The sequence below is a fragment of the Leptinotarsa decemlineata genome, unplaced genomic scaffold, assembly GCF_025532065.1.
Source record: "Leptinotarsa decemlineata unplaced genomic scaffold, Ldec_3_MD MMD2_tig00000035_RagTag_RagTag, whole genome shotgun sequence".
NCBI lineage: Eukaryota > Metazoa > Arthropoda > Insecta > Coleoptera > Chrysomelidae > Leptinotarsa > Leptinotarsa decemlineata.
This window is the reverse complement of record NW_027412540.1, coordinates 14549732-14566436: the sequence shown is the minus strand read 5'-3', so window position 1 is coordinate 14566436 and position 16705 is coordinate 14549732. Positions and strand designations below refer to the sequence as shown.

Sequence of the window (16705 nt, the reverse complement as noted above, 5' to 3'; positions counted from 1 at the left end):
ATCTCCAACTGGGATTTTATAAAACAGCTTCCTCGGAATAGAGCTGGCCGGTTATTTTTATCTAGGAAATGAGAGAAATGGTAACTCATTTCATATTACTCTCCTTGGAAACTCGATCATTCTTCATTGCCCTTAATCATAATATTCCATTCTATGAAATCACTTTAATGTTACCTAAAACTATTATTTTTTTTCTTATCAGCTCAGTTTGAATAAAATCATGTTGATGAGTTCACCAAGTTACTCAACACTGGTCCTTTCTTTCAATTTTCGGGAGTTATATTTTTCGGTAAGTAGAATGTAGAATCTCTGGCATGGAATGAATCTATTGAAAACAGCGTTTCTTCGTCAGAACAAAAACGCTATCGCTTGACGCGCGTGTACAGCAAACCAAGTTATTGAGACTACTCTAAATCATCTCGTGGTGAAACGCGCGTCGAGAGAGAGAGCAGTTTTGTTGTGATGGGTGAAAATTGTTTTCAATAGTTATACCTCTGATTATATGAAAATTACTTTTATCGTTTGTAGGCACGCTTGAATTTAACTATTATGGCTCATTGTATAATTGTTTTTTAAACTTCTTTTGGCGCGCTGAGAAAAAATAATGGGAGTAAATTTTAACGATGCGCGCGCATACCGTCATGAAAAATCGACACCTTGAAGTTGGCTTCTTCGTCTTTAATGTATATGGGTGTTGCTACTTAGCTGAGTGCATTTGGCCAGACTTCTTCTGTCTGTAAACAGAAGCTTAGTCCGAGGGCGCAGCTATCTTACTCGAGGCAATGCTGCCACCCTGAATTCTCTCATTAACTTTTGTTTTATAAAAACACTCCTCTGTAGCCATCGGAGAGGGAGTCTCTGAAGTAAGAACTGGCAACTAAATCTATTTGAATCTTAATTGACTGTGCTATCATCTTCATGGCTCTACTCAAACCGAACGTTTCATCTTCTTGTTTGTTCTTTTATACGGTTAGAACGCCTTAGTGCAGGTATTTGTCGTCTCCTTCCATCTGGATGTCTCTTTAAATTTGCCTGTACTTGTATTACATCAGGTAATATCCTTTGTGTTGGTGTTTCTATAGGTTTATTGTTTCTAGGAATGTGTATTGTTTAGTGGAGTATATTGAATGTTGGGTCTTGTTGTGTTTTGTTTTGGATTTGTTCCTCGATAAATGATAAGTTCACTACTCGAGCCGCGATTCTGAGAGATCATTCATATCTTACTCTATAATTCGTCAAAGGCAACTTCTCCACAATATCTAATTATCGAATTATAAACTCCTCAAAACAAACTAAAGGATCGCTCCTTTATGAGCTTGTGATTTCGTTTTATATATTATTTGGAAAGGCAATGCAAATAGCTACCATGTTTAATTATTGAATAATTTTTGTCGTGTATTGGGTATACGTCAAAAAAGTAGTGAAGCTTTCCTCTTAAGCTAATCAAGAAAAAAGCTAAAAATCCCTGGTTGACAAAGGGTATCAAAATCTCGGAAAAAAAACTACGATCCCTACATATGATTAGAAAATTTGCCAGTGAAAATGAAACCTTCATTTCTGTTTATAACAAGTATAGGTCCATTTATAGAAAAACCTTGAAAACGGCTAAAAAGGTATACTATAGGAACAGAGTAGAAAATGCAAGTCACAGGCAAAAAGAGAGATGGAAAATTGCCAATGACTTGAAAGTTAAAAGCAACTCTGCTCCTGTGAAAACAAATTCAGAATGCAACGATATCAATAAATACTATTGCTCAGTTGCAGAAACTGTTTCTAAACAGATTATTTCCTCAAATGATCCACTGATTTATTTTAAATCATATATCTGTTTCTGAATCATTTTTTTCACGCCTACGGATACCGTAGAGATGAAACAAATTTTTAATAAAATTAAAAATAAAAATGCATCTGGGATGATTTATCTATAAAAATATTTTCACATCTCCCCGACTCAGCTATTAGTGTACTAGTTGAATCAGTAAATGTTTCATTTGCAAGAGGAGTTTTTCCAGCATGTTTAAAATACGCATTAGTAATTTCAATACATAAGGGGGGTGATACTGATAATCCCACAAATTTAAAACCAATTTCAATGTTACCCACGCTTTCAAAAATAATAGAGAAACTCGTGAAGAAAAGAATAATGGCCTTTCTGAATACTATTATTTCTACACAATTGGGATTTCAAAGAGAGAAAGGAACAAATGATGCAATTTTCAACCTGCTTCAAAACGTTTATCTGAATCTAAATGATAGGGAAGTTGCAGCAGCAGTTTTCTGTGATCTGACAAAGGCTTTCGACTGTGTTAACCACAAAATTCTGTTGCAAAAATTAGAGAAATATGGGTTTAGAGATGTGATAATCCAATGGTTTGAGTCTTATTTATCCGGACGGACTCAAAGCGTATATCCTCAAGACAACTTATCACATAAATTAGAAATCAGTTCTGGAACCCACCCTCTTCTTAGTCTATATAAATGATCGAGCCTCAATTAATATTTCCGGAGAGTTCACTCAATTTGCAGATGACACCACAATACTTTGGCATGATAAAAACGGCACACAATTGCATCAAATGATTGAGAATGATATTAGTAAAGTTAAAGATTGGTGTGATGCTAATAGGTTGTCTTTTAATGTACCAAAAACTAACATTCTCACTTTCAAGAACTTCATATAGGACATCAGGTGATCAGTTATATGTCGGAAATAAAATTTCTGGGTTTATATAAAGATGATAAATTGAAATTAGAAAGTCACATTGAAAAACTCAGAAGAAAATTGGCATCAGGATGTTTCGCAGTAAGAACCATTTCATGGGAAGTTGGTGTAGATATGGCAAAAAGTGTGTATTATGCTTTAAACGATTCACATCTGAGAAATGAAATCTGTTTTTGGGGATCATGTAGTCAATATGTTTTCAATATGATTTTTGTCTTACAAAAACGAGCAGTAAGGTATATGTGCAAAGCTAAATTCTGGGATTCTTACAAGCCACTCTTTATAAAACATAAAATTTTAACACTACCTTGTATTTTTATCTTGGAATCAGTATGTCTCATGCATAGCAAATTTAAAAACGAAACTCATAAGATGTCTCAATATAATACTAGACAAGCACTACATATAACCTTACCAATTCCAACATCGACACAAATAAAAAATTCCATATTTTATAATGGTAAAAAATTATTAAATAACTTACCAAATGAGATTAAAATTTTAGATATCAAAAAACAATCTAAACGTACCGTAAAAAAACTTCTATTGACGAATTCTTTCTACTCATCACATGAATTCTACTGTATGAACTTTTAATGTGTGAAATTCGACTTCGTCTTCAAATCCTAGTATACATTATTATTCAATGTATTTCAGTGATAGTTATACATTATTTATATTTATATAGAACTTAATTTTATAGTTACACCTGTTTGTTGTTGATGTGTTTTAGAGTTATATTTATATAGATGCATCGCGCTGATGAGGCCAATAGCCAGAAACACGTGTCCGCGGTTTGCCTCTATATTTCTTGAGTGTCATGTCCACGAATTTCCTCCTTTTGATTTATATATATATATATATATATATATATATATATATATATATATATATATATATATATATATATATATATATATATATTGTATAATGTGCATTTATCGTATTCCAGTTATAATTACTATCAGTTTATCTACCTGACTATTTAGCATATCGATAGATATTTGAAGGTGATTATTGTTTTGTTCTTTATTTTGTAAACGACTCTGTCAGTGAGAATTATGTTCTTCATACAATAAAGTTTATTTTCATTTTATTTGATTTGATTTGAACTATCAAAATCAAAATGAAAAAAACCCTTTAATTATTGAAATCAAAAGTGAACAAGAAGTTTTTTGTGTAACAATCAATGGCTCAGTATCTTGTGTTACCTCCTCGGACATAATTCACAGCTCAGATTCGACGGGGCATGGTTCTCATGATCCTTCTGAGGTTTTATTGAGACAAACGCTCCCACTCTTCTCAAAGAGCGATTTCTAGCTCATCTAAAGTGTTGGGTTGGCTCTAACGGCTTCGAATGCTTCTTCCCCAGTTGTTCCCAGATATGTTTGATGAGATTCAGGTCCGGGCTGCAAGCAGGACACCCCAAAGTGGTGGATATTGTGGGCTTGTTGGTACTGACACACGATTCCTGCTTGAAAGAAAAATGTACCCTCCTGCTTCTGCTCTGTGATGTAACTGGACATCCAACATACTTTTAACGTACCTTTGGGCGGTCAGGGATCCGTTGCCAATAACTACAAGGTCTGCACCCCTCACCATTATCGATCCACCTCCAAATGGGACCCTTGAAGATAAGCAGTAGGGAATGAAACTTTCATTCCTCCTTCTGTATACTCCGGCCCGACCGTCATTACCAACAAGAGTAAATTCCAAAGGTCACGTTATTATATTTATCATATAACTTATTCCTGTATACGATCATTACAAAGTAGTGGTCTTTCAATTGTATTGAGGAGTGAATATTGATTGAATATTAAGTAAATATTGACTGATTGATATATTGATTAGTTTATGCTATTCAACTAAAAATGTCATATTTTTGTCATGTAGGCCATTGGCCATAGGAGCGTAGATCCCATTGAAAAAATATTTTGTGATATGAATCGTCTCCAACACTAGCTAAACTGTGCATATGAACAGTACGATTCTTTTCTCGGGCTTTTCAGATGAGTAATAGTACTTATTTATCTCGAATTCGAATCACAAACAAGAGAACAATAGTGATTTATTATAGTACTTCAATAGGCGATATTCACTCGCTAAAAATATGGCAATTAGCCTGCTCCGTCCGGTTTCGTTTAGAACACATGATGAATGGCTTTGGTAGATTCAGATAATAGAAGGCATCATTGTTTTTCGGTTTGTTGGCGCCGCATTGTGTTTTTTATGCTTTTCCAATCGGGATTGTTTTCAGTCGACAAGCAGATTGGTTTGCTACGCATATGAAAGAAATGCGTAATAAATGGATCTCGAATGTAAGAACTGAATAGTGCGAAAAAATCCTTTTTCTTTATAGTTAATGGTTTTTGTTCGAATTGAAGTTTTTTTAAGTTTTACAGATTCGTTTTCAAAAAACACTTCATTGTGAGATTTTCACTAAACAGTTTTACGAAAACGCAAGGTGAGGTCCGTTGTATAGTAACTATATATATTCAATGTTCCTCATACTTGTGTATGCGGTAGTATAGTTAATGAGAAAGATACACATGGTTTGAGTTGCAGGAGGAGTGCAGGGCGTACATCTCGACATCACCAGGTGAACGACATATTGAAACGAGGTATGGTGTCACCGTATGTTCCTGCAATTGTGGAGCCCACAGGTACCAGTTGAAATGATGGTAAACGACCAGATGGTATGTCTATCATACAATGGAAATACGGTATGGTATGAGACTTCACTTGCGTTGACACGGTCGCGGCTTCCCATGTAGATGAAAGTTCGAAGTCTCCTGGAACCGCAGCATTTTCTGGCGATAAATTGAAACGAAAAAAATACCAAAACCTTGGTAACAACCATCTGTTTCATCCAGTAGCGTTTGGAACTTTTGGTATTTATGGCCCGGAGTCTCTGTTATTCGTTTATGAACTAGGAAGGAGAATAGGCGAAGCAACGAAAGATCACCATTCTACCTCTTTTTTTATAAAAAGAATTAGTATTACTATTCAACGTGGTAATGCTGCTTCGGTCCTTGGAACTATTCCTCCTTCACATAATTCTGATGAGATCGTGCATTGCCCTTATTTCAGTACGGAACTAAAATCTCTTCGAAACAACCGGAGATAGGTGGATATTCATCAGGCTCCTATCAAGGTTAATTCGCAACTGATTTATCCACCTTCTCCTTTTTCAGTGCGGTCGATGGACATAGGTCATTCTTGCCCCCCAAAATATGAGTTGCAGTCCTCGTGGTTCAGTGGAAGAGCTTCATGAAGAAAGAGCCGAATCGATTCCTCTACGAAACCCTTCATTACTTGGAAGCATCGATTGCAGCTTAAGAAATGGTTCTTATGCAGATTCTGTGAAACATGTTCTTCCTTACGAATTAGTAGAGAGTTGTCCTGGAAATTTCGAGAAGAAAATTGGATTAGATAATTTAGGAAACACTTGCTACATGAATAGCATTTTACAAGTGTTGTTCTTGACGAAGAATTTCAAAAACGTGGTTTTTATGATGAACGAGAACGAGAATGTTTCCTACTTATTCCCCAAACTCAAACACCTGTTCATGCAGCTGTATCTACAACCGATTTCCTGGAGTCTTTGAAGTCCACTAGTTACTCATTAGGATAACAAGAGGATTGTTCTGAATTTTTGAAATACTCTTCGTGAGCAAAAAAATAACAGAATCAATACTCCTGACCGCTCTAAATGGAATAATTTCGTACAATTTATCTCGTCTTGTGTTTGTGAATCTTTTGCTGGAAAAATCCTCGATTGTTTACTTTGTAGTGAATGTTCAAGAGAGCAAAAACGTATATGAATTTCTGAAACTTCAACTAGCGTTTCCTAATATAACTAATAATCAGTCTATGCAAAGCTTATTGTTAAATTACACAACACAACAAAAAAATATTTTTTGAATGTTTCCTACACTGAATTAGTCAATTTCTACTAATTTTGGGGTGATAAAAACGAAAATAAAAATGAAAAATTTTTATTAGCTCTGGTTTTTGAGATACACAGTATCTACTATATATCTAGTATATACTATACGTGAAAAGTGAAAGTACATAAAACAATATTGTTATGTTTCTTTTAGAATATTTTAAGTACAAAATTAATAAAAAAAAACATTATTCTTAGTGTTTTGACAAATAAAAGAAGTTTGTACCACCAAAAATCAATTAAGTCCATTCGATTCATTGTAAGATCGCTGTCGTTTAGCTTGTCTTTTATAAAACTCTTCTGGAGCATCCCTACACACAGACCAGCAGTAGTCTGCAAGCATTGCTTCATTCCAACGGCCCTGATATCTCTGTTCCATTAAGGCAATGTCTTGATGGAATCTTTCTCCATGTTCGTCACTCACAGCTCCACAGTTTTGTGGGAAGAAATTAAGATGAGAGTGAAGAAAATGAATTTTTAAGGACATGTTGCATCCAAGTTGGTGGTAAGCTTGAAGAAGCTCATTAACCAATGCTGTGAAGTTATCACCTCTTTTGTTACCTAAAAACCCATGTACAACCCCCTTAAAGGCTTCCCAGGCTCTTTTTTCATTTCCTGTTAAAATCATGTCAAAAGCAGGATCATTTACGATTTCACGGATTTGAAGCCCAATAAAGATGCCTTCCTTGACTTTAGCATCACTCAACCTGGGAAACTTTGCTCTCAAGTACTTAAAAGCTTGTCCCTCCTGGTCCATAGCCTTCACAAAGTTATTCATTAGTCCCAACCTTATATGTAATGGGGGAAGGAGAACATCCTTAGGATCTACAAGAGGCTCGTAAACTACATTTTTCTCATTAGGGTTTAGGTCTCGTGTAGGCCAGTTCATTTTTTTATAGTGAGATTTTCTATCCCGACTGTCCCACAGACACAAAAAACAACAGTACTTGGTGAACCCTAATTGCATTCCTAGGAGTATAGCAATGACTTTCAGATCACCACAGATGTGCCACTTGTGTTGTTCATATTTGATTGATTGGAGAAGTGTTTTCATATTTATATACGTTTCCTTCATGTGAACTGCATGACCTATAGGAATAGAGGGTAGCTGATTTCCATTTTGCAGAAGTACAGCTTTTAAGCTTAGTTTTGAAGAGTCTATAAACAGTCTCCATTCAGATGGAGTGTGATCCAAATTCAAGCAGTCCATCAAACCATTAACATCAGAACAAACTACGAGGTTTTCTTTTTTCTCAAAAAAAGGAAGCAAATCTTTTTGACGCTGTCTGTACTGAGATATTTTCACATCATGTTTTAGAAGATTCCACTGTTGTAGTCTTGACCCTAACAGCTCAGCCTTTTCCTTAGACAAGCGAAGATCTCTTATAAGGTCACTCAACTCTGCTTGACTAATTCTGTGCGGATCACTAGACCTATCGCTCACCTCAAAATCAGGGTCATAGGATGTAGAAGGATGGGTTGTTCCTTCTAAACAGTCTTCATCACCTTCCTCTAAAATTTCATAGTTTTGGGGTGGAGAAGGGACTGGCAAATTGTCTGAGTGTGGTACAGGCCGAAGAGCAGATGGGAGATTAGGGTATTTAACCGTTCCTCTTTTCTTCATAGATAAACCTTGCTCAATGGGAGGAGTTAAGCAGAAATAACAGTCGTCTGTATGATTGGTAGGCTCACGCCAAACCATAGGTACTGCAAAAGCCATTGCCCGGTTTTTATTTTTCAGCCACTCTCGCAATATGACGGAACAAGAATTACAACATATATGAGGAGCCCATGATTTATCTTGGTCCCCAACTCTCACACCAAAATAATGTTCATAGGCTGGCTTAACGATAGGTGTCATTTTACGTTTCTGAGCCCTAAATGTTATTTCACCACAAATATAGCAAAAGCTATCGACAGAATTCACACACTTTCGAGGCATTTCAGATCAGCACTTAAATTAATTTAAAAATCAACTTCACACGATAATTTCAATAGCAACCACGTGCGTACAATTGACATAGGTTATGTTTACTAGGTTAGGTTAGGTAGGTTATGTTTACTACTTAAGAACAGCTGATGTAAACAAACATGTGTACCAACGGTTGGTGATGAAATATTTAATTTGTTGAAAACTCAATATACATATATATAATATAATGATACTATATCTTGAAAACAAGAGCTAATATATAATTTTTATGGTCACTTTCGGTTTTAACACGTGGAAATACATTAAAATCATCTAATTTCAACCCCGAAACAAAAACTTTGTTGTGTTGTGTTATCTGAAAATGGAACTTTCAACAGGTGATGATCGACTGTATTGCCAAACATGCGCCAAACTAACTGACTGTCATAAGAAAACGAGTATAGCTGAGGCACCAGTCAATCCAATAATAAGGCTGATGATCTTCCAACAATACTCAACCTCTGACGGAAGCACCAAACTCTTACGAAGGTTCGAAATAGATTAATACTTCAATCTAGCAGACCACTATCATAATCTTCATGCAGTAATTGCTCACTGTGTTTCTGGCGTTGAATCTGGTCATTTTTACGCCTTGGTCAAAGACGAAACGGTTCAAGTTTGATGATAGTCGTGTCACTAAGTGTTCTGGCGATGCAGCATTGAATTTATTGGAGCCTCTGGAAACACCCTACATTTTGTTTTAGGAAAGAGAGGACATTGGCAGATCAAGATCTTCAGATGATGTGTTGCTGCAAGTTTTTTCGGGTTTTCCTGCAGCTGAAAAGTCAAATGCGCCACTGGAATCAATGAAGTCGCCCTGGTGTGCCAATACATTTTTGTTGTTGTTTTATAATTTCATGATTTGTATTTTGGAGTTGAGATTATATTTCACATTCTTTAAATATATTTTTTACTATTTGGAGTTCCTGAATTTTAAGTTCCTGAATTTTAAGTTCCTTCGTTTCTACCTATTATATTCAACAGACTTCTGAGGGCAGCCAAAGTAATATCTTCGTGCATTTCGCAATATCGCGAAAATTGTCATATAGCGTACTGTTCTGCAGTATACATTGTTGGGGATAGTGTCCATGAATGAGGCGAATTATCAACAACTGTAGAGTAACCTATGCCAGTGTCTGTTCTCGATTCGTCATTATAAATTATTGTTGAATGCTGATACTCTGCTAATATTTCGATAAAAATTGACAACATGAGAGTTGTCTTTGGAAATAATTGTCAAATATAATCTGAGGTTACTTTTGGGCTGAACCCGTGTTGGTGTCTCTTGAATAGTTGTAAAAGAAACTTTACAGATGGGTATGTTCAATTCTTGTTCCAATTCTTTAACTCTGATGGAAATAAATTTGGTGATCGTAGGCTGCGCAAGTGATAGTCATCGTTTTTGGAAAATAATACAGTCACAGACAAAAATATTTTATTATAGGCCTTGATTATATGTTTATTTCTAGTTGTCTGAATCTTTATGTAGTTTTCATTAGTAAATGGTATATGCTGAAGTATTTAACGTATATTGATTGCCAAATAATCCAGATATTGAAACTTCATAACGCACTTGTAAGTAATGGAATATACTAGTTTAAGTATTGATATTTAATCAGAACAAGCAATAATGACGACAAACTGAAAGTTCTTTGAGGCAAATAATAACAGTTCAGTACTTACTGTTTTCTCTCCTAGCTCTATCGCATCCCCCTGGGCATACTCTGCAAAAAGTCTTTGATGGTTTTTTATGGAATTCGATTCATTTCTTCCTGAGCAGCAATTCTTAATTCTGCAATTGAGTTAGGAGCTGGATTTCGTGCCTCGTATATGTCTTTTTAGGATGTCCCAGATATGTTTTATGGGATTTGCGTCAGAAAGGTTTGGTGGCCACTCCACTGCCTCAAGTACAACAACTTCAAGATACTGGGTGACTGTTTTTGCAGTATGTGCACGAGCATTATCATGCATTAGCACGAAATTGTCGTAACCAATGAAGCCGCCCGTAAGGTAAAACATACTCTTCAAAAATGTTGCGTATGTACCAGTCAGAATTTATTCTTGAATTCATCTCTATAAGCTTGGCGCGACTGTCCCAACGAATGCCACTCCACAACATAATGAAAACTCCACCAAAGCTAACGTTATGAATAAGATTACATTCTGCGAAACCTTCTCCAGATCTTCTGTGTACTCGACCACGTCTATCTGGTTTCCATAAATGTATTCTTGTTTCATCTATGAAGAGAATTTTTCCCCTTTGATGTTCATTCCAGTTGATATGGACTATAGCAAATTGTAACCGTCTAGATTTCTGACGTGGGAGAATCCTAGGAACTCTGGCAGGGCGTTTGTGATTTAAACCAACTTCTTTGAGTCTTCTCATTACTGTTTTGACACTTATATGTTAACTTGTCTTGTGCTCAGTAAATCATTTCTGAGATGCGGAGCTGTAAGCGTGCGATTTTGCAAAGATTGAATTTTTAAATATTGGTCATCTCTTGGTGTTGTACACCTCTTACGTCCTTGACCAGTCCAGGCCGCCTTTTGTACTCCCCAGTCCCATTGTATCGCTTCACAATACGAGAAACAGTCTATTGATGGATATGCAATTTCCGCGCAATATCTTCTTGTCTACATTTCTCATTGACTAAAGTAACAATTTCAATACAAAATAATTCTCTCAAATGTGGCATTCCACTAAGAAAACTACAGAATCATGACATAAAGTATTCGATAAAGTATTCGAAATGTCATTCTGACAACAATAAACAAAACAATAGACAATAATAGTTGCAAATGCACACTATTGAAAATTTGTAATATGTATCATTATTTTACATATTTAGCTACAGCGACTATATCCAAGCATTATTTCATCTATACTGAATGGAAATTTACGTAAAATACTTTGGCCTTCCAACATTCATCAATAAAAATAACGTGTTGAGAAAAGATAAATTAACATGAAAAAAATCTTGAAATTAAATATTAGAAATTTTCGCTTCAACTGAGTCTTTCTAGCAGAGAAATAGACAATACAGCCATAATCCATACGGGACATAACTAGACATTCATAATTTCAATGAGAGTTTCAGTTTCAGCTCCACAGCGAGTTGATAAAATTTTTATAAAATTAAGTATTCATTCAGTGTATACATTTGGTCTTCATAGTTAATAGTTTTAGGCCTCTGTTTTCTGCTGATGTACAGATGGCTGTACTTGATTTGTGATTTCATCAATTGAATTTCCTCCGTACATAATTCGCGGATCATCTACATGCAGGCATCGTCCTATTTCTGAATTTATACCCTCAGCTATACTATTGATAGCGATAGCAAAGTGCCCAGCTCAAGGTTGAGCCTTGAGGAATACCATTGTCTGATACTCGTAACGAAGATGAAGTATCTTCAATTCTCTCCTAACACCTCTCAGAAAAAATTGAGGATATAATTTTTGTGAGATTTTGTCGAAATCCCCATTCATGGAACTCATGTGAAATATCATATCTCAAAGTCACATCAAATGCCTTTTCTATATCAAAAAAAACTGCCACCACTATACAATAGCGTCCCTAAGCGCTTGAAGACGCTATTGTATAGCAAAACACGTGTCGTGTTTTTTGTAAAACCCTTTATAATGTCAATCATACAATAAACTGTAATAATTAGTTTTGAAAATATTGAAGCTAGTTTGTGAAGTTTTTTATAACCAGCTGACTTCATAAACAGTTCAGTATGTACTTATTTTGATCAAAGGTTAGTAGAATTTCACTCAACGATGCGAGCCAAAGGCAAAAGGTTATTAACACGCTTTTATTAGCTTCACCTGTACGTATGTATGTTTGTTTGTCTGTTTGTATTTCTCCTTTTCATTTCATATTTATTTCCGTTTGAATGCTCGGTATCTGTATTTGACAGAATTATCGACATTATTACTCGATCTATTCGCGAGCAGATGGCGCTGTACGTAACTTTCATATCTTTATATATATATATATATATATATATATATATATATATATATATATATATATATATATATATATATATATATATATATATATATATATATGTTCAATGAATGATATGTTCCTTGAACTATTCGGTAAAACAGTCGAATTTTCTTGTATTGAAATTATATTTTTTTCTGCCATGGCCACAACTGCCGTTGATGTACCTGGTCGCAAATCGGGTGTGGGTGTTATTTCAGCACTGCCAAAAGTTCTAAACACTTTATTAGCTATTTCTGTCCTGTGTGCCACCGATTCATCAACATACCCTTCAGCGACCATTAATGACTTCCAATCGCCATGTTTCTTTAGTGTCATCAAGTCTTCCCCAGATTTAACTAAAAGTGTAGCAGACGATCTTCGAAATGAATGACCCGTATATCACTTGGTATTTTCAAGTTGAAGAAAATTAGCCACTGCTTCAGGTACCTTATGAAACTGATTGCTACCCACAACCTGATTGATACATTCTCCATTGCGATATGCATAAAACAGGCGGCGATTCTTTGCTGCTGCTATGTACATTCGGTAAAATTTAATTCTGCAGTAACTACAAATCTCTTATTTACATCATTCTTTGTTTGCTTGAGTTTCACAATTAATAACGTTCCCGAATCTTCAATATCATCTAATGTTACCTGGCTGATTTCACAAATTCGACAAGCTCCTGCAATCCCAAATACAACAACAACCTTGGCCATTAAATAAACTTCATCGGGAGCATTATTTAAAATGTCACAAATATGTGTACTCGTGAATATCGCAGCTTTCTTGGGCGTGTAACCTTTTCCATTTTGTTTCAGAAATGTAATTAGTTTGAAATATTTTGAAATGTCTACATTAGTATTGGATTGTAACATACTTTCGAACATTGAATAATTCGACCACACTGTTGATGGCTTTTGTTGTTGTGTCAGTTCCGAAAAATAAGCCAATAACACCGTCTTCGAGAAAGAACTGCATGTCTTTTTCATCTTCCATTCCATCAATTTTGAATACGCGGTTTCATGAATTTTCCGCGATTTAGCTGGCAATAATTTTTGTGACGCTGCTTCTACTAACTCCGGTGGAGTCAGAGAAGTCAGAAAAAATTAGACATTTTTCAGTGGAACTACTGACCACTAAGTTCGCAATTTGTAAATCAAATCATGGAATTAATGCAAATGCGCCACTAGAATCAATGAAGTAGCCCCGGAGCGCCAAATTATGTTTATTGTTGTTTTTATTTTTATCGTTGTTTTAAATTGACAGATATTTGATTTCCTATTGATTGGTTTCCTAGCAACACCATTAGTACAACAGCCTACCTGTTTGAAAATTCAAATTTTACATCGATGATTTTCTGACATTAACATATTGTATGTAATAATATGTTTTTTTCAATATTAAATCGTCGTTTTTCCCGTCACAGAAAAAAATTATGTATTATACAGGGGAAAAATATGAGATTTTAGCCATATTTTTTGTATATCAAGCGCCCGTCGCTTTTTTCACAATAATACTAGTATTTTTCGTTCGTTATTGTTTTAAGCTCATTAAAAAAAAGATATTTTCAACTTTTCAGTCCGATATTCTTCAGAAGCATGTTTTTTAGTTTTTTTAAAGTATATTTATTTTGAACATGAGTTTGTCTACAACGGTAAAAAGCATTCTCAATTAAATGATTACACAATCACCAAATTCTAAACAATACCGAACCGGTAGCTGCATGAAGAATTACTAATGCCATTTCAAGTAAGTTAGTTGATACACCTTTTTTTTGACAAAATGGTCGAAGCTTTCGCGGTCGAGGTTTTCACGGCCTTCAAACCTGAAGAATATTCACACACCTTCGTTTTATTTGAAAATTTGAAGATAGGTGGCGCCACTTCAAGTTGCTTGAAGAAATTGGTATAAAATTATGCCTGATAATTTCCAATTCAGGATATAAAATTGACAATATGTTACTCATAATTTATGAATTATGAGAGATATATTTTTTCTCATTTCTCTTGTGGACTCCATTTTGAGTTATCGAAAACAAAATAATAACTAGCAAATCATCTAAACAAAATTTTCCAGCCCTCTCTAATTGCACAAGAGAAATATCAGAAATACCCCAAGGCATCAGATAACGCAACAAAACAGCTCGACGCCATTCTGAAATGACGGAAAACCGTACGAGATTTGGACGGATGTGGGGCAGGCCGAAACCGCCCCCGGAATTCCGGACACCACCGGATCGGTCTAACGTCACTCAACTTCTGCCGGGCGCCGGCATTTCTAACATAAACAAAAACATTTCTAATTAAAGTTGAATGAAATGCCGTTTCGGTTACAGCTGACGTTAACTTGATAGGGATTTTTGTTTTCGGATCTTTCTTGCGGCGGATTGAACGAACTTTCTCAGACGGGCCGAACACAAACATTGTTGTGTTAGTGACGGGCAAAATGGGTGAGCAAACCCTTGAAACTCATACTTATTTCACAAAAAACTTCTACAAAAACTGAATTGGGTAACAGACGAGATCGCAGCATCGATCATTAATAAACATTGAGAATACTGGAAATACCCATTGAGAAACTGTCATAAGGATTCTGTCTGAAAAATAACTGAAGAACTGCCTCAACGGAACATGGATCGGCTCAAAATAATTACAGTAGTACTCACTAGACCCTGTTAATTTGAAAAATACCTTAACGGCCATACTCGTATAGCAGAGACCTTATCATCCTGTATGGAAGCTCTTGGCTCCTACCGAGCACCGTCTAAGTTGGTAGCGAATTATTAAAAACGACTCTCCTTGATAGGAAGACTAAACAGATTTTCTCTGGTCTGCATTCCTGGCCATACTGCAAAGGAGGGTACTGCAAGCATCTTCATCGGACCAGAACCTATCATTGGCATCGCTTTAGGCTTTGCCAAACAAAGATTGAACACCTGTATTGCAGGAAGATTCATGGACTTCTGGCAGAATCTTCCAGGATTGGTTCACTCCAACGCATTTATTCACCTTTCGAAGGTTTATACCCAATAGTTGTTGGACTACAGTAGGAATGAATTACGATGTCTGACAGGCCTTCTTACAGGTCACTGTCAGCAGATCACATACTTTGTGCCTGCCCCGCTGGGGACCTAATAAGATTTTTAGAGTTCGGCAGAGCCGTACTCTTACATCTGACCTGAAAAACCACTTACCATACAAACTAATCGGTTTCGTTTAGAAACTGGGTTCCACAAAAAACTCTTGCGGGTTGCGGTGGAGGGTCAGATAGACCACTCAATATGGACCTAGCCTAGCCCAGCCTAGCTGTCTGAAGGTATTGCAATAAAGGGAAGTAGATATCTTGTTATGCAAATTTGCAAATATTAGACATTCAAGCATAGGATATCACTTACAGGTTATGAAAAGATAACAGTAGAACGCAATTAGCATATGAACATTCAGTGTTGTCCTGAGATCTGAAACACTTCTTGTTTTCTTGTTCTTTCAACTGTATGAATGATATCCAAATTCCAGGCCCAAAACTTCGTTTATTTCTTTGTGCACCACTATAATGTTGAGGTTATTAGATACACATAAGGACAAACAAACATAAATACCACAAACTCAGGCGGCAACAAATGAAATATTAGGCACCACTTCATATAGTAACAAATAACACCAAAGGGTTCAATTTACAGTAGATAAAGTGTAATTCAAAATAAGGACGCATATTTCTCAATTCTAGCAAATAGCCCACCGGAACAAAACGTAAAGTTTTCATTTCACCTTGCGAATGTTTTTTATTATTGTTTCGGGAAAATTGATATGAAACGGGCAGATACGTCAAGATCAGAGAGAGACAAAGAGCATGCAAGCAATCATAGCATCTATGTATATATCCGGTACAGAACTTGATTATCAAATGTTTTATTGTAGCACATCAGACTTATTTCTATAGCTATATGTTCTGCAACAGTTACTCCGTGGTTAATTTCTGTTTTTTATATGAAGCTCTAACTATGAAAATTACCCACAAAATTCCATACACTCCAGAAACAACAATTAGTTACAATGGGTAATGTAA

At 35.6% G+C, this 16705-nt stretch overlaps 1 protein-coding gene across 2 annotated transcripts in view; it reads left to right on the top strand.

Annotated features, from left to right (window-relative positions):
- Positions 1–16705, top strand: part of LOC111517708 (cysteine-rich motor neuron 1 protein) — a 203659-nt gene that overhangs the window by 17972 nt on the left and 168982 nt on the right. The window contains exon 1 of one of the 2 annotated variants that reach the window (XM_074171941.1): positions 9939–9960. The exons of the other annotated variant lie outside the window; for it this stretch is intronic. Within the exon in view, the coding sequence (XP_074028042.1) occupies positions 9957–9960 (4 nt within the window). The 5' untranslated portion in view covers positions 9939–9956. Of the gene's footprint in view, positions 1–9938; positions 9961–16705 lie in introns of those variants that run through there. 2 annotated transcript variants of the gene reach the window in all.